The sequence below is a fragment of the Phalangium opilio genome, unplaced genomic scaffold (assembly GCF_054372755.1).
Source record: "Phalangium opilio isolate 3A_F unplaced genomic scaffold, DU_Popi_V2 ptg000025l_1, whole genome shotgun sequence".
Classification (NCBI taxonomy): Eukaryota; Metazoa; Arthropoda; class Arachnida; order Opiliones; family Phalangiidae; genus Phalangium; species Phalangium opilio.
In genome coordinates, this window is record NW_028324156.1 from 4,815,780 (window position 1) to 4,841,601 (window position 25,822).

General features: G+C 39.1%; 1 protein-coding gene and 1 long non-coding RNA gene across 4 annotated transcripts in view; one reads left to right on the top strand and one right to left on the bottom strand.

The window, feature by feature from the left end:
- The window catches only part of LOC149691935 (nephrin-like), a 127,643-nt gene that overhangs the window by 16,952 nt on the left and 84,869 nt on the right, over positions 1-25,822 (bottom strand). For all 3 annotated transcript variants that reach the window (XM_089869413.1, XM_089869412.1, XM_089869411.1), the window contains 12 exons: positions 21,171-21,228; positions 19,447-19,599; positions 14,614-14,787; positions 13,707-13,997; positions 11,722-11,933; positions 8,217-8,304; positions 5,381-5,517; positions 4,477-4,630; positions 3,540-3,598; positions 2,926-3,169; positions 2,093-2,404; positions 12-437 (listed from right to left, as the gene is read on the bottom strand). In XM_089869413.1, coding sequence (XP_089725539.1) covers positions 12-437; positions 2,093-2,404; positions 2,926-3,169; positions 3,540-3,598; positions 4,477-4,630; positions 5,381-5,517; positions 8,217-8,304; positions 11,722-11,933; positions 13,707-13,997; positions 14,614-14,787; positions 19,447-19,599; positions 21,171-21,228 — 2,308 coding nt within the window. The remainder of the gene's footprint in view (positions 1-11; positions 438-2,092; positions 2,405-2,925; positions 3,170-3,539; positions 3,599-4,476; positions 4,631-5,380; positions 5,518-8,216; positions 8,305-11,721; positions 11,934-13,706; positions 13,998-14,613; positions 14,788-19,446; positions 19,600-21,170; positions 21,229-25,822) is intronic.
- LOC149691936 (uncharacterized) lies at positions 986-2,099 on the top strand. Its single transcript, XR_016383545.1, has 3 exons — positions 986-1,190; positions 1,312-1,518; positions 1,622-2,099. It is a non-coding gene; the product is annotated as an uncharacterized LOC149691936 (long non-coding RNA).

Sequence of the window (25,822 nt, forward strand, 5' to 3'; positions counted from 1 at the left end):
GTTATACTTACATAAAACAGTGAAGTAAGCCGAACTAATCATTTCGTGTTGAAAATCATGAACGGCGACGCACTCGCACGACTCAAAGTCGTAATCCGTGACGTTTCCGAAGATAATGACGCATTTCCGGGGATACTTGATGCCGGCAGACGAGCTTCCGGTGGAAGATCCTCCCGAGGTGGAATCCGAGAGGACCCTGTCCACCGCTGGAACGTCATTGACCATGGGAGAATCTCTTGTTTCTTGGAACGACGTATGACTTTCATTTTCGCCCTCGACGTCTTTCTTCTTCCATCGAACGGTCAGTTTGGAAACCATATTGGAGTCGGTGGGACAATCCTGTTGCACCTGATTGGTACTACCGCCTCCTTCCCGCACCGAAGCGTGAAGTTCGGACTCGCGGTCAACTAGGACCGGGTCACGCTTCGGGGGAGCCGCTATAAAGTAATAAAACAAAACAGATCATCAGTCAAAAATAACGTAACAGATCGCAAAGAGCGAGAGTGTGTGGAGCGTTGTCCAGTTTGGTGTTACAGACTATAGTGGCGGTAGAGAGGCGTGTAGACTGTGTACCCCTACCTCTGGGCGCGCTCTTGTAAGACAGGATACTGTAAGCACCAAGTAGGGGGATGACACTGAGCTAAAAGACATAAGGGCATGACGTTTGCATACGTAGTACTGCCATTACTCTATAGTCTAACCAGGGAGAATTATAATATGCGGAGTAGAATTAAGCTATTAACGACTACATATAGCTTTTGTCAACATTCTCACATAATATACCAAGTCTCTGTGTACCAAGAACCCCATAAAAGAATTAAGCGGCGTACGAATAATTTTTGACTGTGCAGACCCCAGATTCAATCGAATTTGCGTTCGCTTATTCCCGTTGCATGGCGATGGCGGCGACTTTTCGCCGGACAAACAAAATGTTCAAGTAAAGGTGCGGGCGGAAGAAGGGTCAATTGGCGGGAGGTTTCTAGGAATGCGGGGGGGGGGGCAGCCGGTCGGTGATTTCTGGACAAAAGCAGCATAGCGTGATCGAACAGAGAGAGAGAGAAAAGGAGAGAATGGATAGACATCGGGAAAGAGAAAAGACGAAGTCAAGAATGGCGTGAAATTCTTTCTGGCAAGTTGGCTTTCTTGCGGAATTCCAGAATTTACGATTCTTCTTCTTCTATTATATATAGGTAGGGTGGTGTGCAACAATACCCTCTCCGGTACGTCCCCACCCCCCCCCTTGGTCCCACTTTTCCCTCCAATAGAGTCAGTCCCCAACATTTTCTGCTGATTAAGTCGCGTGTTTTGTAGAGCAGTGTCTGTCGGATCATGGAATCGAAGGGGACCCACCCAAGGCCAAACTTTCTTTTAAATCGGATGGCCGGACAGAAGCCAAAAGAAAAAGTATTTCTGGCTGCCGCTGGACCTAAAATATATTGCCTCTGCTGAATCTCACGTGGAATTCTAGAAATTTCTCCAAAAAGTTGGCGGGAAGGAATTGGCCAAGAATTATACTAGGTAGGTCTAAAGAACGAGGGAGTCCACAGCTGAAATATCTTTGAAACCATATTCTTAATTATTTTTCTTAATATTCTTTTTCCCCCGCTTCATTTACCGCAAGGGGGAGGTGATAAGATGGCCTCCCTGACTGATGAACTTTTGTTAAAGGATAAAGTTTGCGCGAAAGTTAAATGCCATTGGAAACAATAGAATAAAAGCTATAAAATGCTTTTATCTTCTATACAAAGGGAAATAGATATCAAAGAGGAGAAATGACTGTCCAAAAAGGGAAAAAGGCACTTCAAAAAATATACACTCAAAGAGATTCATACGCCATACTGACTAAATAGGCTTTTTTAACCCAACTACAATGCCACCTCATTCTTGGCTTTATGCGTAGTAACCCTTAGCGCGTGCAAGAGGCGTGCGAAATTAATATCGAAATGGTCTGTATGGGCCCCTTCATTGTAACGCGATATTGGATCAAGCGCGCGCTTTGACTCTAAACGAGTTAAAGCATTACGAAAGGTAGGTAGGAGTTAACTGAAGAGTTTGTACCGATAAGGTCGATAGAAATTGGGCGATTTCTTACCGAGGACGTTAATTTTGAGAAGACAATGAGCGGAACCCTCGCTGTTTTGAGCCAAACAAACATAATCGCCGGCGTCCTGCCGGGTAACTTTTCCGATTCTCAATAGCGGCCCTTCGTAATAGACTCCTTTGAGAAACTGGCGCGCTGAACCGGAGGTGGAACTGCCGCCTATACTCCCTGGTAGGGTGCGGTTGGCCCGCGTCCAGCTGTAACGGACGTCCGAAGGGTTGGCTTTAGCCGTCAAATTGATCAGACGAGATTCCCCTTCCACCATCTCAACGCTAACGTAAGTTTCGCCAAATACGGGAGCGTCTAGAAACGAGACAAAAAACAAATAGGCATGATGATGGCGATCAAATTAGAGGCTCTATGTACATACAATGTCACGCTCGAGGAATTGTGGGCGACACGAGGGGACAGTGTATGAAAACATCGGAGACATATCATTTATATTTTGCGTTAGGCTTAGCGAAACCGTTGGCTATACAAGACCGCAACCTTGGCCACGCTAAGTATAAGTTACCTATACTATCACGCCATAAACACAATATACCATTTCGGAAATTACCTACAGAGGAACCAACATACAAGGACTAGTTCGCCATTGGGATATTCTCCCTCTCGAAAAAAGCACCGCTAGAGGCAGAGCGAGTTGGCTAGCCTCCCGCGTGTATTGAACTCGGGCTCCGTCTGGCGTTGCTTCTTGGCGTGAGGGAGAATACCCCTCTGTATGTAATTTCCGAAATGGTCTATGGGAGTCACGCGTGCCTCTTATCCCTTCCCAAACGACTTAAATCGATTAAAGTATAGGAATTAGAAAAATAAATACTTACGTCGTACGCGTAGATTGTAAGTGTCGCGGACTCGTTTGTCCAGTTCTTGACTAGTGGCCAAACACTCGAAAACGGAACGGTCATCCGAGGCTGTCACGGTCAGATTCAAGATACTTTGCGCTCGGACACCCCCGTAAGAGCTCTCGGAAACCGATACTTCCACTCCGGACAATTCCTCCTGATTCCTTCGCCAACTTAAAATCGGTCCAGGGTTTCCGCTGTCACTCAGACACGATATCAAAATCTGTAGAAAGGGAAATATACGCTTCGATTAACAAAGAACCCCGTCCTCCCCTTACAGTCATTAACAATCAGTTAAATGAGGCAAAAAAGCAAGTTTAACTTTTCCAAGCCAAAATTTCAAACTTCTAAAACTATCAGTAGTATACTAGTTGGTTCCGACTATCTACATAATTGGGTCTAACGTCATCAGCGACAAGAATAAAAAAAGGCCCAGAAGTTATTCGAATCATTAACTCTGACAATATTTGAACGCGGATCATTTGGCACTGCAGTTCATTTTCGCTTAAAATGTTTTAACATTTTTTACATAATTATATATACTTTCCGTAACCAGACAGAAATTTAAATAAAATGAATAAAACGTTAATTACCTGTTCTCCAGCTCGTGGAGTTTTCGGACTGGATGCGATGCTAACATTCCTTGGTGCGACTGCAAAAGTGCAAAATATTATGACACTCTTTAGAAAATTTTTAAAAATGTCGGGGTAAAATGTTGACGTTGAAGAACTTAGTCTAAAAAGTGTTTGTGTAACACGATAAAGAGTTTGGGGAAACACTGCCATACAAACTCGTGTATTAATTTCAATCTCTTAATTAAACGCCTGCATGTTAGACCTTTCAACTAGTTCAATGATATATTAAACAATCCTATTTAAATTCGCGTCACTTCATCTCTCTTCCTGTCACCAAGCAGGACAGAAATGGTATAGCCAACCCATCACGCCAAGCAGCAGTCTAGCTACAACCATAGGTTCATAAGATGTGTTCCATAAGTTTGTCACTGGTTACAAACCGGAGCTTGTCATGAAGTGATTGAAGTAGGTCATAGATACGAGATAAAGCGACGCCTGGTTTTGGCTTTGCACAGACTAAATAAAAAGATGGACTGCAAAACTAACCGAGCGTAGTTACTCAATTATGGCTTGTCGTTCTGCTAGCATTACGAAGCATAGGTAGTTCAGACTTACGGAACATATCTTATAAACTTATGCTACAACTTAAGACTTATGGAACTATCACAGCCGGGTCCCTAACAACAACTCCATTGCAATTGGGGGGGGACAGGTTCAAGTCATCCTCCCCCATTCCGAACTGGGAATGAGGATCGAAGGAAACTGATCATCAGAAAAGACCTAAGCCTAATTTGTAAGCTGATAAAGATAGTTTGTTGTTTTTTATCCGAAAAGCTTCTTGGAAGATAAGCTTTAATTTAAGACGCTTAATTAAATTAAAGAAAAGAGGGCGCGCCGCGCTATTTCGTTTCAATTGCAAAAGATAAGTTGCTTCCTAAAGTAATTAATTACTTACATTTAACTCTTAATTTCACTGTGGCTTTTAAGGGCTCTTTGGCAGCCACGTTAGAAGCTTCGCAACGAAATTCCAACCCGTTCTCTTTGCGGTCAGCGAAAATGGTCAGTTCGCTGTACGCTTCGTTACGGTTCTCCGAATAGACACCGGATACCTGAAAAAAGATCCGGATCATTCTCGTAATTAATTAGGATTTTGCAATTAAAAATTAATGAGTATAATTAGGGTGTTCCAAAAATGAAGAGCGGTAAGACCGAAGTACAGTGGGTTTTGGTTCTAAGGGAAATCAATTTTGAGTTCAAAATGGCCCGTGCACCGTTTACGAGTTATGATTGGAGTGTTTTACGGATAACCCCTCTATAAATTTAGCATTGTCTTTCGTAGAAGCAGAAGGGGGTAATAGAAGAAGGATACCACTCTGTATCCTCTATTACTTTAGTTACGTAACATGATTCTTACCAGGCTCATACACCTTTATGTTTGCTCTCCTGCTCATCAAACTCGGTTCAGATGGGCATCGCACCGTGCTAGGGTGAATTCTACAACTGTTTGGTGGTACTAAATCCTTAGCAATCAACCCACAAACCTTGATTGTCTTGACGTGGGACAAAAATCCATGCACAAGTGCTGACGCCTTGGCAAATAGTTAAGCACTAATAGAGTAATTATGAGGGAACTATTTATCGCGTATGTGATTCGGTTTAGTATTACCTAGCTCCAAATGTAAAATAATGTTGGGAAGAATCATGTTAGAATTACCCCGGCCGATTTGTGGTACACTTCTCTCGAACAGAACTATTATATACTTCTGGTTGCTAGAAGTTACATTTTCGACCCAAAATCGCCCACACACTACCGCACCCTTTTTGTAACACCCTGTATATATATACATATCTATACTGACCTCTATATCGTCTTTATACCACTTTAAGGTAGCGGCTGGATTTCCACGTTGTACCGTGCATAAAAGATTACTGGTTTCGCCTTCATTTAGGGGCGTTCGGACACCGCGACCGGTAATGATCGGGACACCGGGAGCGTCTATAAAATAAAAAATGATAAAAAACCAGTCCATTATTAAGAAAAATGCTACACAAAAAAAAGGAATCAGCACGGAACTTCCGTTAAGGAAAAAAGAAACCTTGAAATGATAGGAAGACGCATTTTGAAAAATAAGAAAGAAAAAAAAAATTAAATAAAGTATGATGAGAGTTTTATTCAAAAGAATTTCTACTATAGAGTACTGACACTCCGTGTTAACTAGCCATATAGTGTAACGTAGTCAAAGGCGTGGAGGTGTCATTTCTCTATTTCTTTTTCTTCGTCTCTTTCGGCTCTCGGAGAAGAAAGATTGAAGAGATCTTATAGCGTTTCAGTGGCTTGATTTGCCCCCAAAGTTCGCCTTAAACGACCCAGTATTTCAATTTGAATATTCGGTCGAAATCCAAAGCGCTCAAAGACTATCTAGAGTTCTCTTTTTCTCTCGCTTTTCCATAAAACCCCTTTTCTTCAATTTCAAATATTCCGTCGCCGACACTTCATTTTTCTAGTCTCACCAGGATCTGCAGGCTGTAACAGAGGTCAACTGAAAGGTTTCTATCTCAAGTGCGTACTTGCTTCAACGAAGATTTCTAAGTTAATTGAATTTTTTCAACGTTCATAATTTATTTTTGTATCCCAATATATTAAAGGTAGCGTTGAAAAGGGCAATGACTTACTCGAAGGATTTTAATGTATCTTTAATAAAACCCGAGGCCCGATGTCCCATGATTCAAAGTGGCACGTCAATATGGAGGGGTTAGGGGTCATTTTCGCTAATTTTCTTAATTACTCAACTTCAGATTGTTGTAACTCGATTACTCGAAGTATTGAGTATCATTTTTAAAACTAAGAAATAGGACTATGACATACCAAGAAGCGATATCTAGTTTACTAGAGAGAAGGTATAAGGTGCCTAAGTATTCGCGCGCCATAGTCCCAGTCCCCCTTTCAAAATACAAGGGGGGACTTAAAAGGAGGCCGGGCTATTTCGCCTCTCCTCAGTCGGAAAATACGTAATTTTCGTCATTCGCGTCGCGCTGACGTGAGTTTTCAAGAACCAATCAGATGCTGGTTGTAATTTAGAGGCGGGGGTTAACTCCGGACCTACGTTTGGACTGCTGGAGATAAAGCTAGAAATGTGGCGAATTTATAAATTCTCCCTTGTAAACTAGATATCGCTTCTTGGACATACTCAAAGGATTTACCCGTATATCGCTCATAAAACCCTTGTTCTGATGTCCTACGTCTCACAGTTGTTGCGTCAATAAGAGAACGAAGGAGGGGTTAGAGGTCATTTTAGCTAATTGGATCAATTACTCGAGATCTTATTGGTGTAACCCCAAGTATTTAGTATCGTTGGAAAGGGGAGAAATAACACTGTAACATGCACAAATACGATAATAAGAAAAGGGTCAGAGGTCAATTTTACTAATTTGATTAACTACTCGAGCCCCGATTGTTGTAACCCCTAGTATTTAATATCGTTGGAAAGGGGAGTAATAGGGCTATGACATACTCAGAGGAATTCATTGTATCTGTAAGAAAACCAGAGTAACAAGGCTCAAAAGGGCGCTGTTTCGATAAGGAATATGCGGCATAAACTGAATAGAACGTTTTGGTTACGTTTATAGATGACCTTTCACCCTTTCTACTACACTTCCCACCCACCCTTCCGCCTAAACTTCATTCAAAGTAGAAAACTGTTTGAAAAATGACGAAAAATATGAAAACTGAATTCTTTTATAGAATATATTTTTTCTTTAGAGTAGCTTTAGTTCGCGGTTGAAAAAGTACCTAATCTTATATATTCTGTATCATGTGGTACGCTATATACTGAACATAGACACACTCGCACACCAAGACAGGACAGGACTGGATTGGGATGGGATTCACATGCAAAGGACTTACGTATGGATATTACGTGAATTTATTCAAACCATAACAAGAATAAACGTAAATAACTATATAGGGCAGAACGTCCGTCGGCCACACTGTCAAAAATACGTCAGAATACAAGAGAATATTCTACGGGGAATTGAATAAATTCGCATAATACGCCATTTCTTTAAACGTTGAAGGGTATTCGGGGGGTTGAGTATTTCGATATATTTTAGCCAAGGCTTAACCCAGGGCCAGAGAGGCAATTGATGATGATAGCCTAGCTATACTATAGTATACTCTAGCTATAGGTATGTCTTCATAAATGGACTAAAGAAATAACCAACCCTTTCAATGGCAGAAATAGAAATATTAAAATACATCTAAAAGAATCTATTCAACCAAGAAGTGATATGTAATTTATTAGGTAGAAGGTATAAGATGTCTAAGTATTCGCGCGCCATAGTCCCAGTCCCCTTTCAAAATACAAGGGGGGACGTAAAAGGAGGCCGGGCTATTTCGCCTCTCCTCAGTTGGAAAATATGACTGTAATTTTCGTCATTCGCGTCGCCGCGCTGACGTGAGTTTTCAAGAACCAATGAGATGCTGCTTGTAATTTAGAGGCGGGGATTAACTCCGGACCTACGTTTGGACTGGAAATAAAGCTAGAAGTGTGGCGAATTTATACCTTCTCACTAATAAACTAGATATCACTTCTTGATTCAACCTAAAAGATTGAGGAGGCGCCAAGGCTATAAACATTACTCCATCAGTACCAAGGACAAATCAATTAAAGTTAATTAAGAATTAAAATTACTTACAATACACTCTAATTTCGTGAGTACTCATAACCGTCAAGTGCATCGGTAAAGTTTCGGATCGACACGTGAAAATACTGGTACCGGAATCCTGTTTACGTCACAAATAAAAACGGATAAAACAACTTTGAAAAAATATAATCAATTGTAAAGGTTGTATGAAGCTAAAAAAATACGTAGGATTTTTTTTTGGTTTTCTTTATGTAAATAAGTCATTAATTTTTAATGATTCAGATATAGGCCTATATAGCTAGGAATAAATAAATATGCTAATTCATTAAAGGTTAAGATATATTAGGCACCTTATAGAATTCCAAAAAATTTATCTTAAGCCTATTTAGGCTTTAGAAAAGGGTGCTGACATAAAATAGACAGGAAAGAGTTACCCCTTTTTGTTACAAAGTATATTTATCAGGCGTCTAGCTAACTCTTTATTTTGGTGAGTTCCTAATTCACCAGGCTGTAATTAATAAGAGCGTTCGTCTTATTCTTATATCCCCCTTCCCGAGCTTATAATGATAGCTTAGCTTAGCCCGCTATAGTTAATAATGGCGCCAATTGACTGCAAGGCGGGGGTGATTGCGCGCCAAAATAGATTGCGTAATTATAAGCCGCAGCCGCATCTTTTTCCCGCCTTTTTCCTATAACTCGCGCCAATAATGTCTCTCACGCCAAATAGGTAAAATTGCGGGAAAAGGGATGAAGATCGAGGGCTAAGTGACTAGACCAATATTGAAAATAAATAATCCAAACCAATAAAGGATAAATGGGAAGAAGCCGCAAGGATGACGACAAATTAATCAATAGGCTTAACAAGACGATGCAGGTAAAACACTCGTTCTTTAACCCTTATATTTAAATAGACGAAAATATTTAAAAGAAAGAATATAAAATGCGCATCAGATTATTTTCCCCTAAAAAACATAATCTTAACATTACGTGAGCTGAAACCATTACTTTTGAAATAAATATCTACGGAATTAATGTACAAAGAGCACGGAAAACTGCTTTAAAATCTACCTACGGAATCCTTATCTCTTTCAAACACAGGTGTACATGTTTCTCAACAAAGACTGTTTAGGCCTAACATCCTTTTCGAAATTTAAAGCAAACGTTTAATTTGAAATGTATTATTTTAAAACTCATTAAAATCTTCAAACTTAAATCAAACTAATTAAAAGAGACAGTACGTACGAGACGTTGTGTTTCATGATTCTACGTAATTCAAATTATACCTTCCAGAATTATTCCGAAGCAAAGTTTACACAAAATTGGTTACGAAAGTTTCCAGAGTTAGTAAAGGCTTACCTAAATTGTAAATAACTTTGACATAATTTCCCCATAGGGGACAGTGGTAGGTGGGAATAACAAAGGTACTAAGGTACCTTGAATAATATAGAAAATCAATTCTTTAAATATAAAGAGTACTGGCAAATTCTATACGTACTCACTCTCTCTCTATTTATAGCTACAAAGTAAGGCAGTTTCTCCCAATATTAAATGAAATTATTACATCCTGAACTCGGACGGCATTTTCCAAAAGCGTTAAGCCTAATTTCTAGAAATCAAAACGAGAACTTGGTAGTTTAGTCTCTTGACAATCCCAAGAGAGAATTAGAAGGGCCGTTCCAGCACGATTATTAATCATTATTATTGCTGACTCTCATAGATACCCGCAATAAATATTTCTTTAGCGATAACCCTTTAAAACCCCGCTATAGATGTTCGCGAATAAGATGTATTTCTAATATCTATGATGTTACTGTGGAGAGAAGGGCTTAAAATTAGGAGTACCCTTAGTTAGTCGTTAGTCAGGTGAAGGGGGAAATGGCTCGTTATTGTTGCTAATGGGCGCTCGCGAGAAATCTTGTCTAACTTGTCCGATTCAAATATTAATTGCTGTTTATTTACATCTAATTCGTGTCGTCCACGTTAGAACTCTGCGCACGCATGCGCCAATACCGAGAGATATCCTACCATTTCTCAAATCTCGTTGCAGGCGGACAAGGTTGGCCGGTTGTCAGGTTAAAGTACCGAGTCCCTCTTTCGAAATGGACACAGAAAAAGAGGGAGAGAGAGAGTTTCCATAGTCAAAGTACTTTTGACGAAAGAATAATAAAGAGTAAAATGCGAACGAAACCAAGCGGAAAACCGACGAGTCAGGGGAAGGACGCGGGAAGCGTACTAGGAAGAGCTAGCGCAATCCTTTGAAGAAGCGCGGGAGCAAAGAGAAAAAAAGAAGGAAAAAGAGACTAGAAGATGGAGAGATGAAAAAAAAAATAAGAGAGAAGAAGAGGTATAAAAATCTTTGGGAGAAATTCCGGAACCGGTGGAGCGTATTAGTAGATTCCCCGCAGGAGGCATTCCACCCTTACAAACTCGGGTTCAACCTTAAACATTTAATACGTCAAGTATAAACCGTTACAACGAATCCTTACGCTACAAGTTCGTACTCATTCGACTTTTACCAGCGAACAAATAGCCGCTCCTTCTGATGGAAAAACGGACAACATCACCGAAGAAATGTATCAAGAGTCGTCAGAAGGGATGGGGGGGGGTGTTCAACGTCTACATACATACATGTAGAGGGTATCAAACCCCCCCGGACGATAGAACCCCAGGGAGAAAAGTGACGGCGGGAGGAATAACCCCCGACAAGAACGTAGTAGCATACCCTCGTGGACAGAAAACAAACGAAAGAACATTCTATTTAAGGCCGTGCGGCTTTACACAGGCCAGCGCAGCCTGCAGGCCGGGGAAAGGATATTTAGAGAGTGGGGCTCTATCCCCTCCTCAATCCCGGTACTCAGCTACATCCCCCCTTTACTCTCCTAAATACAAAGTGGATGAATGAAAGCATCGTGGAGAGGAAAAAAATAGGAAAAAATGTTTCAGCGACAAAATCTCATTTCATGTCTGGAATTTTTCTTTTATATTAAAACCTTTATAAAAGGGTCAGTTAAAATCAATACGTTTACTAAAAAGAAATTTAGATAATCGTCAAATTGACCGCAGAATTGCAATTTATATATATCGTAGGTCTAAAATAGACTAAGAAAAAGTGTAAGAATGAAGAACTTAAGGAAATTATCGAATTTTAGTTTTGAACATCGCGCGACGTCTTGTTGAGTTTGAAGCAAAAAAATAAGAAATACATTTGAACTTTGAAGAGAGAGTTCAAAGTTGGTTCGAAAAAGGAAGGAAACATATATATATATATAAGAGATAAATTATATGTTTGTTTGGTAAAGGGCATTTCAAATGGTGGTAAAGATAAGTCTTTAGTATACGGGCTCCCTGTACCATAGGCGGGAAAAATACGCGCCAAAGTGGATACATTAAAACCAAAAATAAAAAAAAAGCTCCAGTTAAAAATAGCCTAATCTTTCACACGGGGCCTTGAGGTTTCTTGCTAAAAAAAATAAAACCCTTGTGTAGTGACTGACTTAGAAAGTTTTTTTTGGAGAACTTTGTTTTTGTGTCATGCTCAACGAACATAAAAAATTACCTGCCTGGTGAGAGGTACCGACAAATTAGACTTAGTGACCCATCCTTGACCTGTGGTCGAAACCATCGTCTCGGGATCGTAGACTTTAACGCCGTTGACCATCCAAGTTAATTGGGATGTCGGATTGCTGGGACTCGTCTGACACGACAAGCTGACCGTCTCGCCAAGTAAACCCCATTTTGGACCGCTGATAGCCACAGTGTCCGACGGATCTTGAGTTGAGAAACAAAGAAAGATTGTATATTGCAAGAACTTAACTTAAATTCCGTAAAATCTTCACTTATACCATAAGTTCATAAGATATGTTCCATATAAGTTTGTCACTGGGTACAAACTGGAGCTTGTCATGAAGTGATTGATGTAGGTCATAGATTCGAGGTAAAGCGACGACTGGTTTTGACGCTGTCAAAGGCTTAGTATACAGACTAAATAGGAAGATGGAAGTCCTGCAAAACTAACTAACCGAGTGTATCACTTCAATTCTCGCTAGTCGTTCTGCTAGAACTGGCTCGAGCTGTAAGTCTCTCAGTAACATTACGAAGCGTAGGTAGTGTCAAACTTATGGAAGGAACATCTTATAAACGTATGCGAATTTTTAAGTGCAGTCTCTCGAAGTTGTAATGTATTTAAGATAAAGAGTTGAATATTTAATGTCTACTCTGTTTAAAACTTTAACTTCAATAAAATACAGTATAGCTCGTCGTTATTTAATCAACAAACTTTGGGATGAAGGGAGTTAACGGTTGAAGTTTTGAAACTAATTTCTAGATGCGTTTACCCTAAAGTTTACTCGGGAATGGATGTCATTCCTATTGAAGAAAAATCCCCGGAGCCATCAGTCCCGCTAGACAAACAAATGAATGTTTCCTCCCTCCGCTTTTTCTTTTAATCACGAATAAAGTCACAGAAAGAGGAGGAAGGAGAAGTTTCCTTCTGAGGAAAATCGACTTAAGGAAACACAGACGTATATTGCAAGGGCCATCAGCGATCCTATAGTTCCCTTATTCCCCGCTTCTATTAGTAGATTAAAAGGGGGTCCAAGATTCCAATAAAAATCCAGTCATTTCAGTTTTTCTCTTAACAGAAAATGGGCATCGAGAGGACAGAGGTCAACAAACATACTAATGTTAGCTAAGCTATACTCGGCTTGACCATGTATTTCCTATGAATACATTAAACACTAAATTGCATGTCCGAGTTGTAAAGACATTTTGAACAGGGTTGCCACGACATTTTCAGATTAAAATTCCCTGACTTTTCCAGGTTTTCCCTGACCTAGTTTCACGATTTTCCCGGACTTTTTAGGTTCAATTGTCATTGTTCAAATTTAACTAAACAGTTGCTTTTAATTCGCATTCTTTAATATTTAATGTGAAACCTTTTAACCAAATTCCCTAACTTTGATAAAATTCTTAAATTTCCCTGACTTTTCCGTCTCATTTAGAAATTCCCTGGGTTTTTTCAAGGTCTTTCTTGACATGTGGCAACCCTTTTGAACGTAGCGCGCATGTGGAAGTTAGGCGAGTTCACGAGCAATCATAGAAAATACGCAATGCCGTCAACGGGCTCAAAGGATTAAGTAAATTGAATTTAAAAATTCAGAAACGGTTGAGTTGCTCTAAATAAAATTTTACAAATATTTTATCCTGATTTACTGGCAAAAAACTTTTCAGTAAAAATAAAAGATTAAAGGATAGCGAATATTTTCTTTCGAGATCCATTAAATATCGAAACTATTTTCCAAGTAATATAATTTCAGTTCTTATTTTCTAAATTTTGACTGAACTTTTATTTTATTGGGTTATGGGTATTAAAAGGTCAATAAGATTACTGGTTTTTATTCAAGAATATACTAAAGCTAAGAATTTCTTGACCTTATTACGATCGCTTTATACTTATACCTATTTTCTTTTTTTCCGATATCGACTTTTTTCGATATTTGGAGCGAGTAAAGGGGTATATATCTCGAAAAAACTTGGACTTACAGAATACGGTCAATTTGAGTCTAATCCGATAAGGTTCTCGTAGAAAATGGCTTTTGGCTTCGCAAGTGTAGACGGCGTTATTGTGGGCGGGTGTAATGGTAAAGGCCAGGACATTGACGACGTCCCGTCCGCTGACGACGTAGGTGTCGTCCTCCAGAACGTCGTCCTTGTACCAAACAACCCCGGGAAGTGGATTTCCACCACGACAGACGCAACTCAGCGTCAAGGAGTCACCCGCGTAAAGAACGTCACCTTCTCTGTAGCCAGATATCTCGGGAAACGACGGCTTGTCTAAAAACATAAAAAAAAACCCAGACCCATCAATAGACCTTTTGACGTAAAAATAAACGGGGTAGGCAACCCTCAATATCTGGACATTGCCATCCGTCTCTGCGCACTTTCACAATACAAAATCACTACAGCGCAGGCGCCAAAAAGCGAGATGCCCCCCCCTGTATTTCCCTTTTAGTTATTTCGAAAAGTATTAAGTTATATAATAATATAATTCTTCATTATAGATTCTTTGTGAAATTAAATAAACAGCGGTGCTTATTTCCCTAGTAGACGGGAACCTAACCTCCATTGAACCCTACCAAAACGCTTACCAAACCTAACCCCCAATTGAACCCTACCAAAACGCTTACCAAACCTAACCCCCAATTGAACCCTACCAAAACGCTTACCAAACCTAACCCCCATTGAGCCCTACCAAAACGCTTACCAAACCTAACCCCCATTGAACCCAACCAAAACGCTTACCAAACCTAACCAAACCCCCATTGAACCCTACCAAAATGCTTACCAAACCTAACCTAACCCCCATTGAACCCTACCAAAACGCTTACCAAACCTAACCTAACACAACATAAATACTGTGTTAGGGGTCAGATTACTGGCATGTACTTACGCCAAACGCTCAGAACAACGGATGCCTTCATTGGATGTTTCCAAGCTTTGTGAGTGGCTTCGCAACTATACAGGGTACCATTGTCCGTAGCTTTAGGATACAATACAACCGTATTACTGGTGATTCTACAACGTCCGCATTTCGTCGCTCGGGAAACCGTTAACCTCGTCGCTTCTGTTAGAGAACGAAAAACATCACTCTATTACAACTCGATGTACTTAAGGTTTTCAACGCGACATGAAGGGTCAGTGGTGCCGTGAATCTCCTTTCCCCTAAAAAGTTTAAAGACAAATAAGGTGTATTTCTGAACTTTGCCCGCAATCTGATTATCAGTACATCGATCTATTATCATTATAAGAGCTCCTCGGATCTCCCTCGATCCCCGAATCAATCCACTCTTTACACAAATAGAGACTGACTATACCCAGAATTCCATGAGACAACTATAACCCTATGCCTATCTCTTCGCCAAACAAAAAAGGAAAAAAATAAAAAAGTTTCCTTAAGAATCGTTGGTAGCGCGTGCAAGGTGTATTGTTCTTAGTTAACCCCCTTCTCACGAAATACCTCGCGAATGTATTCAAATTAATCCACGAAAATATTCTTTCAGACTTTCTAAGATTACTTTAAATTAACGTGGATGGTAAATTACGAAGTTTACAGAAGGTCAACAATATTCATTTGAAATAGGAAGGAAATTCATCGGGGTTACGATCCATCTCCGGTTAGCCAATGATCGATCGATTGGTATTCCCCTCTTTATTTGACAAAGGTTACTGATTCGCGGAGTAATCCCCGCGCGATGCCCACTCCATTCCATTCCATCCTTATCCTCCCTATCTATCTGACTCTTCCTTGGTTGGGTCTACTATAGTTTGGCCTCGCGTGTAAAGAGAAAAGAGAAGAAAACGGCAATTTCTTTTCGACCGTGTCTTTGGAGACCCATGGATAGATTGATGGAATTAAGTCAACTTAAGTCCCGCAAGTACCACAGCACGCATTCGAGCCACACGTTAGATGTTCTTTCCATTTTCAAACTTTTCAATAATACGAGATCGAGATTGAGTAGAGAGAGAGAGAGAGAGAGGAAATAATTCCCTAACCTATACTATATTTTATTCTATTATAATACTTTTATGCAAATTAAGAACTATAGTTTTTACAGAGTATATAATAACCATTTCAATTGAGTCTGGTTTTTGACGACTAAAAAAAGTGGAATTCATAAACGTCGGACGCAACGCAATTTAGTACAGGTGAAGGCAGCGCGTCGTACGCAAAAGGCAGACTTTGCGCACGACGCCTTACCTTCACCTGTACTAAATTGCGTTGCGTTCGACGTTTATGAATTCCACCATTAGACAAATTAACATCCGGTATGTGAACAACAAAGACGCTAGACATGGATTGAAACAATAGAGAGGTACTGAGAGATGAGGAGCTACAGGGATGTGACGTCAATATTGGCAATCTAATTGAGTCAATGACTTCCAATATAGTCGCAAAAACCGAGGTAAGAGATATGAGTGTGTGACGTCACGAGAGATTTCGCAGTAGCAGACTATATATGTACGGACCAAATTTGGTGGACTGTTAGCCATCTAACGCCTTTGGGTCCACATACTAATCCATGTTCGGTCTTAACCAAGCCGAAAGAAGACTGTACAATGGCCGATAGAGAGATTTCAGTTGGCTGAGTAGTACGTCACACCTCCTAAGCCTTACCACACAATATTTTGGCACCATATTGATGGGTTTCAGCTTTCCTTCTGCATTAAAACCACCAAAATGGCCGCGTAAATTACCTCAAGAATCTTAGCTCCTCCCCCAAACGAAATCTCTCTATTGCTCTATCTCTCTCGTTCATTGCCTTTTTTCTTCCGAAACTTCGTTTACTTATGGAAGAATATATTACATACATAAATGAAAAATAGGCCTTAACTTGGTTATTCTCCCAATTTATACAACTAGCTCCCTTTTGAGTAGAAAGAAAAAAATATCAAACAAACCAAAACGCATTTATTCACAAAAAGGGTGAAAAATATGGCCGCTATTCTTTCCTTTTTCTAAATGGAACAATAAATCACGTTTGGACGTCATCACCCAAGTTTTTCGTCTATTTCAAAGTTCTCTAAAAATCCTCCTGAATTCCTTCATATCGACAAACAAAAACAGCGAAACGTTGTTTTCAAACTCTTTTCATATATATAAAAAATAGTTTGGCATCTCTTCAATCTCTCATACCAGAAAAAAAGAACCATAGCACGATTCATAAATATCCCATCACGCCTCTAAGGAACTATTTCTTTCAAAATAAACTAAATTAAAAATAATATATGATAAAATTAAACACCAATTGGTTTAGACTAACTGACACCTAGTGTGATACGCGATTTAAATGATATGGGAATCTTGAATGAGTTGTTAATGAATAAATAGACCATTATAGACCATTTTGAAGGGGTGGGAAGTCCTGAAAGAGTAGGCAAGGGGAACCATATTTCACCCCCCTCCGCTTTTGAAAACGGTCTATTTCCCGAAGTTCGAGATTTATTAAAAAATTGTTAAAATATTTCTGATCCTATCAGCGTGATTTCTCAAAAAGACACAAATTCAGCTATTCAAGCTTAAATTACAATAAAATACATTCTGTTTGAGAAATTGGGAGTCTTTGAAGAATTTTCGAAAGAAAGCTGACGAACGTCAATCATCACATATATTTTTATCAAACGTTGGCAAGGAAAAAAAGTCCCCGATCTCCCCATCTCGGAAAAGTTGAAGTTATACAAGCTGGATTTTGAATTTACTTTTTTTTATAAAGTTTAAAAACGCACCTCGCTCAGGAAATTGAGAAAAACTACATACCCTTTCCCCTCTCTCTCTCCCATAACCCATCTTAAATCTTAAAAGAAATTCCTTTTTCATAAGAGAAGTCCATTAAATCGAAGTAAAAGGTCATAGGTTGGGAAACAAGAAATGCCACGGAATATTGACAGTGAAATATACATGTTGTGTGCGTTTAAAGAGGCCTGATTAGCGTTACTGTATCAGCGCACACAAACTTCAACCCATTTAATAGTACACTTCTGCTAAGTAAGCCAATTCCCAACATCTAGAAGCCTGAATTTTAATAAAATAAAATGTATTTATATTTCGTTCAGTTTAACGTTAGGGTCATTTGGGTAAGCCACCATTTAGGCTGAAACAGTCCCATGTTAAACCTATGAATGAATGAATGAATGGATTATTGACCCAATTTTTAAAAAAATCCCTTTTGAAACAGGGAGGAACCCTCAAAGGAGGGTTCACAGGTCCGGAAAAAAATGAAAAAAAAAACGAAACGGTGCAATATGCACTTTACAATGGCAAAAACTAATAAAAAAACTAATAACAAAACTATTTACAATACCACACGAGACTGAGTTACAATAATTAATCTATTCTATGGCCCCTGTAGAAATGTTTCACACGCTCCACATCCGTGCTCAGGGTGAAGCAACCCACCAGGATGAAACGATCCCACGTTAATCTTATGGCCCCTGTAAAACGTTTTACCGGCCAAACTTCTTTATCTAGGATGCTGAAATTTTGCAGGGACGTTATTCTTAAATTATAGGTACTCCCTAAGAAAGATATTTTGAATCAGCGGCCATCTTGAAACTTGGTAGCCAGAAACGTAAAAAATATTTACTTAACGAAATAACGTTCGCGCTTTAAAACCGATTTAACTAATAATTCGCAGACTGGTTCTCAATATCCTATTACGGGGCTTCATGGCTTTTGGGGTTCGATTTGCCGCCATCTTTTAAAATGGCGACTTGAAAAGTAAAAAGTAAAAAAAAAAAATCTGATTTGTAATGTCGGGTGCCTTTGATGCTAGTATAAAATATATAAAATATCTTACATCGAATTAACTAACTTCTAATAGAGAGGGGATAGATATACAAGTACCATACGTGCGTGTACTCGAAAAGAGAAAAACTATCCCACCCCCTTCCCACGATCAAATTCGAAAACCTATCGAAAAGATCTAGAACGATTTTGAGTTAGGAAAAGTGAAGGAGGAATGCATAAAACTAATAGGAATCATTGCGCCCCATGTTAATTTCAATGTGGGTTGTGTGGGCCGGGCTTGAGAACTTTCAACGCCCCATAATTATGACGTCTTTCTAACTGCGATTTCATTGGTTGGTAGCAACGCAAGGTTTAACGTTCAACGAGATAGGTTATTGGCCAGGTAAAATACGTCATACATACTATTAGTCTAGCTCCTCCCACTAAGCCCGCCTAGATACGTCGACAAAAATGGCTACCTACACAATGATTCCTATTAGCCGTATACATTCCTGAATGTATATTTTTATTCCCCCCCCCCCTATCCAAAAAGTCTAAAATAGGTTTTGGGCACCTGAATGTCATCTCAATTTCAAAGGAGGAGGATGGGGACCAATCTATACTCTCCTTGCATCTTAGCCGGGGGGAAGGAATAGGGGGAAAGCCACTTTCACCATAGTCTATATAAGATTAGGATCTTTTCCTATAAAATATAAATTGGGTGTGATATTAAAGTATATCTATGAGCGTATAAGTCGCCCCCTTCCTTACAAAATTTATCGATGGAAATAGGCATTTCATAAAAAGTTTAGGTATATTCGGTGCAAAGGCTTACAAAATAGGCTTCAACAGATTGGAAATTTAAAATTTAAACAGATATAACTTTCCGGGAAAATAACGGAATGAAGAAGCGAGTAATAAATATATTATTTTAGTTGGAAGATATTTTCGTTAAGCCTTTGAGTGTTTGTCAAATAGAAGAAAAATATAATGAAATACCCGATATCAGTTCCGTGGTTTTTCTGTACCATTTCAGGGCCGTCGGCGGTTTACTCTCCCCAGCTTCGCAAGTCAACTCCAACTTTTGACTCTCTTTAATCTCGATTAAATTGTGTCCAGTTTGACCGTTAATTTTGACGACGGTTGGAGGCACTAGAATAATCATCGCAAAATTAATGAAATACATTAACCTAGATATGACACAATAATAATTAACAACCCACGTACCCGTTAAATTAGTAAATACATTCTGGCGTATTATATAATCTTAAGCCTAATTCGAATTATTTGATGGACAATCAATACTAAGGAGCTAATATCGTGTTTGAACTTTGAATTAAATAGACGGAATTGGGGTCAAATCTTTGGGAAAACAAATATATATATATATATAGACAATTATTAGCTCAGTTTGGTAAATACTAAACACACCGAAACCAATTAATATCATTTAGGACTTGGCTAAACGGTGACGCATTGAATTGGAAACGCTTGGTTTAACAAAGGCCGGAGCAAAGGCTTAAGATTTTGACCCCGACACCTTCTATCAATGAATGGGGGGACATCTCGTGGTAAACTTTATCAGATCGAGACACGATACAATTATCAACCTCTACCTCTATTTCAATAAGATTTAAATCATAGAGTTTAATAGCCAAGGCTTACGTTTAAAAAAAAAACACACCCAAATGAGATCGTATTTAGATTAAAAGGTATATAACAATACATACGTAGAACGGACATAAGCTAATCTGTTATTATATCCATCTCTTTGTGTGAAATCTGTTAATTTGAGGATGTATGGGTGCATCATGCCTATTGCTATTGGTGGTAATCGTAGTGATAATGGGTCGGAAATTATGGGGGCGCATTATGTACATACGTTATTCCCTTAAGGGATTTAACGTTAGAATATGACGGTAATTAGCCACTCACCTTATATAATTATAATTGAACGATATAGCAAGCATGCACAATTACACTGTTTCTAAAAGCTCCGAGTATATTCTTCATTCACGCATGCGCCGCTCTTACCCGGAATTTATATTAAAAGGGAGACTGAAATGTCAATTGAAAGGAAATATTCGACTTGCTCGCTTGAAGGGATACTTCCGGGCTAGAATTTTTATTGTTTTTTAATCAAAAGAGCGTGTAAAATAATGAATATTTCAATTGGAACCATATTTTTATCTACAATATTAACGAAGTTTCAAGCAATGAAGTTTCCCTAATGCTGGGCACCACGAGTTTGGTTTCTCCGCGAAGCACTCACTGGGAGTACCCTATTGGACGAATCTGTCAGGTGGTACTAGGCGTCCAATAGGGGTACTTCCCAGTGACTGCTTCCCGGGAAAGCCTAACGCGTAGTGTCCATTACGAGCCATTTCGGAAACCATTGCATGTATCTTCTTTAATATTGTAGATAGAAACATAGTTCCAATTAAAACATTCATCGATCTCTTTAACAGGGATGTAATCTTCCAGGGTTAATGTATTCGCCCAGGCTTTGTCAATTAAAAGCTAATAGTTAATTAAATACGCAAAGTTGAGAATTATAATCAACTCCAACATTTTTAATAACAGTAATGAGTGATTTAAGATCAAGAAAATTTTAGATCGAGTTTTTCTCTTCAGCTAAACACCCTTGGAAACTATATAATACCAACGAGATGTCTACGCATTTCCCAATTAAGTAAGTTAATTATTAATTAGGATTAACTTACCAGTTACTGTCAAATTACAGGAAGATCGAATCGGAGATTGATTCTCGGCTGGACCAACCTGCAAATAAATAAAACGCAGTTATTTTATTGGGCATTAAGAAAACATTGAAATTAAAGAGGTAATGTGGGGGAGGGGCTAAAATTTTATTATTCAAGCTTTCTCTTGTCTGGAAAAGCGAATCTAAAACTAATTAAGGTCATATAAAAATAATTTAATACGTCAAAACATAAAAGGTACCTCGGGTTTTTTTTATTATGAGAAGTAGGCTTAGTAAGTAGTTCTTAAAACTTCAAAACATTAAACCTCGCTTTAAGAAATTTGATTATATTTTTATTTAAAAAGAAATATTCGGGGGGTTAAGCCATTAGTTTTATGGGGCCCAAAAATTTCGGGTCCTTTTTCTTCAAGTAATAAATAGGGGGAATATAAGCACCCCTAGCTGGCATGTACCACTATCATCAAAGGTTTATAAGATATGTTCCATAAGTATGACACTACCTATACAAGTTCGTAATGCTAGAGGACTTACAGCTCGAGCTAGTTCGAGAACGACAAGAGAGAATTGAGAAACTACAATCGGTTAGTTTTCAGGACTTTCATCTTCCTATTTAGTCCGTGCTAAGTCTTTGACAGCGCCAAAACCAGGCGTCGCTTTACCTCGAATCTATGACCTACCTCAATCACCTCATGACAAGCTCCAGTTTGTAACCAGTGACAAACTTATAAGGAACATATATCTTATGAACTTGTGCTATCATAAAAAACCTTTTAAAGCAAGTCGATATAATTTATTTTTAAAAGCGGACGGCATCAGGATGCATGACGAGGAAATTGTATTAACTAGCTCACTTTTAGACGACTTTATTTATTTGCTACTTAAGCCTATAACTTTTTGATTTTTATAAAGATGAAAGCGGAAGGTAAGAACGTTACCTAAAAACAAATGAACAAATTTACAAGAAAAAAAAATGCGATTCCAATTCTAGCCAATGTCTAATAAAAGCCATTCTCCTTTGGGGAATTACTGCAGAAAGATACAACACAAAGGGAGTGTAATCGGCTTAACCATTGATAGCTAGACGGACCGGACAGTCCCGTCTACTATCAACCTTTGCAATTACATATCCTCTTGGCATCTTGTGCTGTTGTCTAAAAGATTGAACATCATACCATGAAGTATAGAAGGTTTTTCTGAATGTTTTGTCAGAAATTAAGGGGGATGTTCTTTGGACGGTGAAAATGTAACTTCTATGAAATTTTGCCGTCCGGGTCACCGTTTTCAAGTTATGTTTGGAGTATTTTACGGATGACCCCTTAAATTTAATTAAGAAACTGAAAGACAATCCTAATTGAATTAAGGGGTCATCCGTAAAACACACTCAACATAACTTGAAAACGGTGCCACCTTAGGTCAAAATGTGATAGAAGTTACATTTTCGACTCGAAATCGTTCGTCCAAAGAACATGCCCCTAATAATTTCTGTCGGGTCTTTCAAAAACACCCTGTATATCTGGAAAGGTATACAGGCAAGGTTTTAAGTGACTACAGAAAGCTACTGTAATATTACTATCGAAAGCCGTTCTTTCTTTCACGTGTATTCGAATCCTAGTCTTTAAGAAGCTTGGATAACAATATTGAAGAACCAGATTCTTTACCACCATTTTGGTGTATTCCAAGATACTAAAACACTATATATAGTGCGAGGTAGAGGATTTACCGTTAGGCCTAACATGCCGATATTAGCTAGGAGCTCTTCTTCACAAGAAAAAAGATACCAATGATATTCTCCTTCTGTGTAAAAAAATAATCTCCGGAAGAGTGGCTATAGCATGGCTATATTATTGACTCCAATGGGAAATGGGAATACGATACTAAACCTAAGCCTTTGTCATCATTCTTTCATTAGGGAAATAAGCCTTGGCCGGAGGTGGGGTGACGTGGGGGAACAGGCGTTTCTCTTAAGAGCCTTTCGGTGAAGTGCATGGTAGGTATTGGGACGAAGCCAAGATGGTGGAAGAAATAGCTACGTCCTTAAGTTGGTCCCCTCCTATTTTTACCTTTAATAACCAGCTGACAATTCCCCATTACAGACTGCATCATCTAATTGAAAAATAACAGGTACTCTCGCTGCAAATGTTTACCGAAGGCAAGTCTATACACCTGCCGTGCACTACTTGCGTAGTAATACCTATTTGCTTACAAAACGCGCTAACTGTACTTGAGGAGGAGAAAACTTCCAAGGCTTACGAAAGAATGGTGCAGGATGGTCTCTTAACGTTATATTTACCTTCGTAAGTCAACAATTAAGACTGACCAAGCTTTTAATTGAACATAAATGTACTTAACAAGGTTATAGATACAGTCCTTCAAATACCTTTTAGTCGGACTACATAAACACAGTTATAGCGCACTTTAATACCAAATTATGTTTGAGACGAAATGATGAGAGCCAGATGAGATTAAGATAAGTGATGACTGTGTAGAACTAAGCCTATAACTCGAATTAATAGAGCTGGCGAAAACATCAAAGAAGAACTCATTGCGAACGCTTATTCTGACACTGTCGAAAGGCAAAAGAGTAACGGTTGCCAAGCCTCGTTTCAAACATCGAACTTTGCACCTTGACACGCGCCAAAATTAGGCCTAAAAAATGTTGCAGCTCCAAAGGTTTTGACAGTTTTAAAATGACGCTACGTCGTTCCTTAAGATTAATCATTGGGAGACTCGACGGTTTGGTCTATTTTTGGGGTCGCGTTTAGGGTCACCAGGCGGGTCAGAAAGATTATATGGAAATAGGTTTAATGAATTCTGTATTCTAGAAGATCCACTATAGCTCCCACGACTGACTGACTGCTTTAGAAGGCTTGCATGGTTAGTTTTTTTTTAGCGGGTCGGCTCCTTTCGCATACAGATAACGTGCTAAGGGCAAGGCGGATCAGAAATGGAAATTTTAGCTTAATTAGGTTTAGGAAAGGAAGAGAACACCCTGCAAGCAGCGCGGATATCTTTTTTAACACGTCCAAAAATCGCTGGATCGACTCCATTTTTCCTACCCCCCCCCCCAAAATGTATTTCCTAGAAGTTCATAAAATAGAGTGTTACATTTTCTTCATCTATACTTATATAGGCCTACTATACCTAGGAGTATAATTTATGACAGCGCATGGAGTCGAAATTGACTATTTAATTAGTTACGTTTTCGAGTTTCATTTACAGATCTAGTTTAGCTCGCGCTCGGATTTCCGTTACGTTACATTTACCCATGATCCGCTCGTACAAAAAGCCATATCAGTACGAAGAGTAATATATACATCTAATAGAAATCATTACGTAGACATTTTCTAGGCGTATCTTGAGGGAAGAGAGAGCTAGACTAGTCATAATGTATGACGAATAACGTGTATTTTATTTCAGAGAAACCCTGTTTGGGCCTCTGTGTCGGGAGCGATCTAAGATCAGGTAAATGAAACCTATTTTCTTTGATGAAACTCATCATTAGAAAAGGCGAAGGACTTAATTTGCACCAAGTTCGTTTCCCCTTTAACTTAATGAGTTTACTTAATTATTTACTTCGAAGTTATGAGTTTTTCCCCCGATATCAAAAACCGGGGGTGTGTCTTGTCCATAAAGCGTTTCAATCACGCTCTTCTCAATTTACGTAAAACAATACACCGGGGTAATTCCAGCACCCCGTAATAGATTCATATCACCCAAGAATATTGCTAAGAAAACCGTATAAACATATACACAAGCGCCTGAAAGAAATTATAACCTACACAGATATTCACGAATTAATCTAACAAAATTCATAATATATAAAACTTAATAGGGAGTTATAAAAACGCCCGTAAAACCTGGATTATAATAATAAAGATAATAATGATAGTGAATTATGAGATGTCGACTTTTTTTTCCTTTTTACTGGAATCCGGAGGTAAAGTACACCCTAGAAGACTAGATTAGGTAATATTTAAAACACTTCCGCTCTTCAGAAACGTCCATTTCTCCCACCCAAAAATATGATTATCAAAATGGTTTGAAAAAACATCACCATGCAGGGAGCCGGGTCAGCGACCAAGGAAGCTTACCAGGCCGAGGCGGACAGTTAGGGAACCCAAGCCAGCATATCTTGATGCGTACCACTCCCTCTTCATTGTCTAACCATCTGACAAGAAGCGCCTTGCATACTTAAAACAAAAGAAAGCCGACGTTCAGAGGGTAAACAGCTGAAGACAGTGCAGCATGCAGTACCGCTGCTGATCCCCTACCAGGGTACATGTACGTAATTAGAAGGACGGCGCACACGCCGCCCCCTGGTGGTTATCCGCAATTTACGTTCAAGTTATTTGAAAGAATAGAGAAATCTTAAAGGATACAAATAACTTCGGTATGATTAGGAGACTGCGCACCGTAGCTTTAAGTGCATTGTATCAAAGTCGATGAATAAAAATTCACGAAACGCCTCATGCAGGCACTTACGCAGCGCGTAAACACCTCACGCAGCGCGTGAACACCTCACGCACGCACCCACGCCACACGTGAGCCCCTCACGCACGCACCCACGCCACACGTGAATTTAAATTTTAAAGGTCAAGTCGTAAATCGTAAATTCCCGTTTAAGGAGAGGAGAAGGAGGCGCTAAGGGATTGT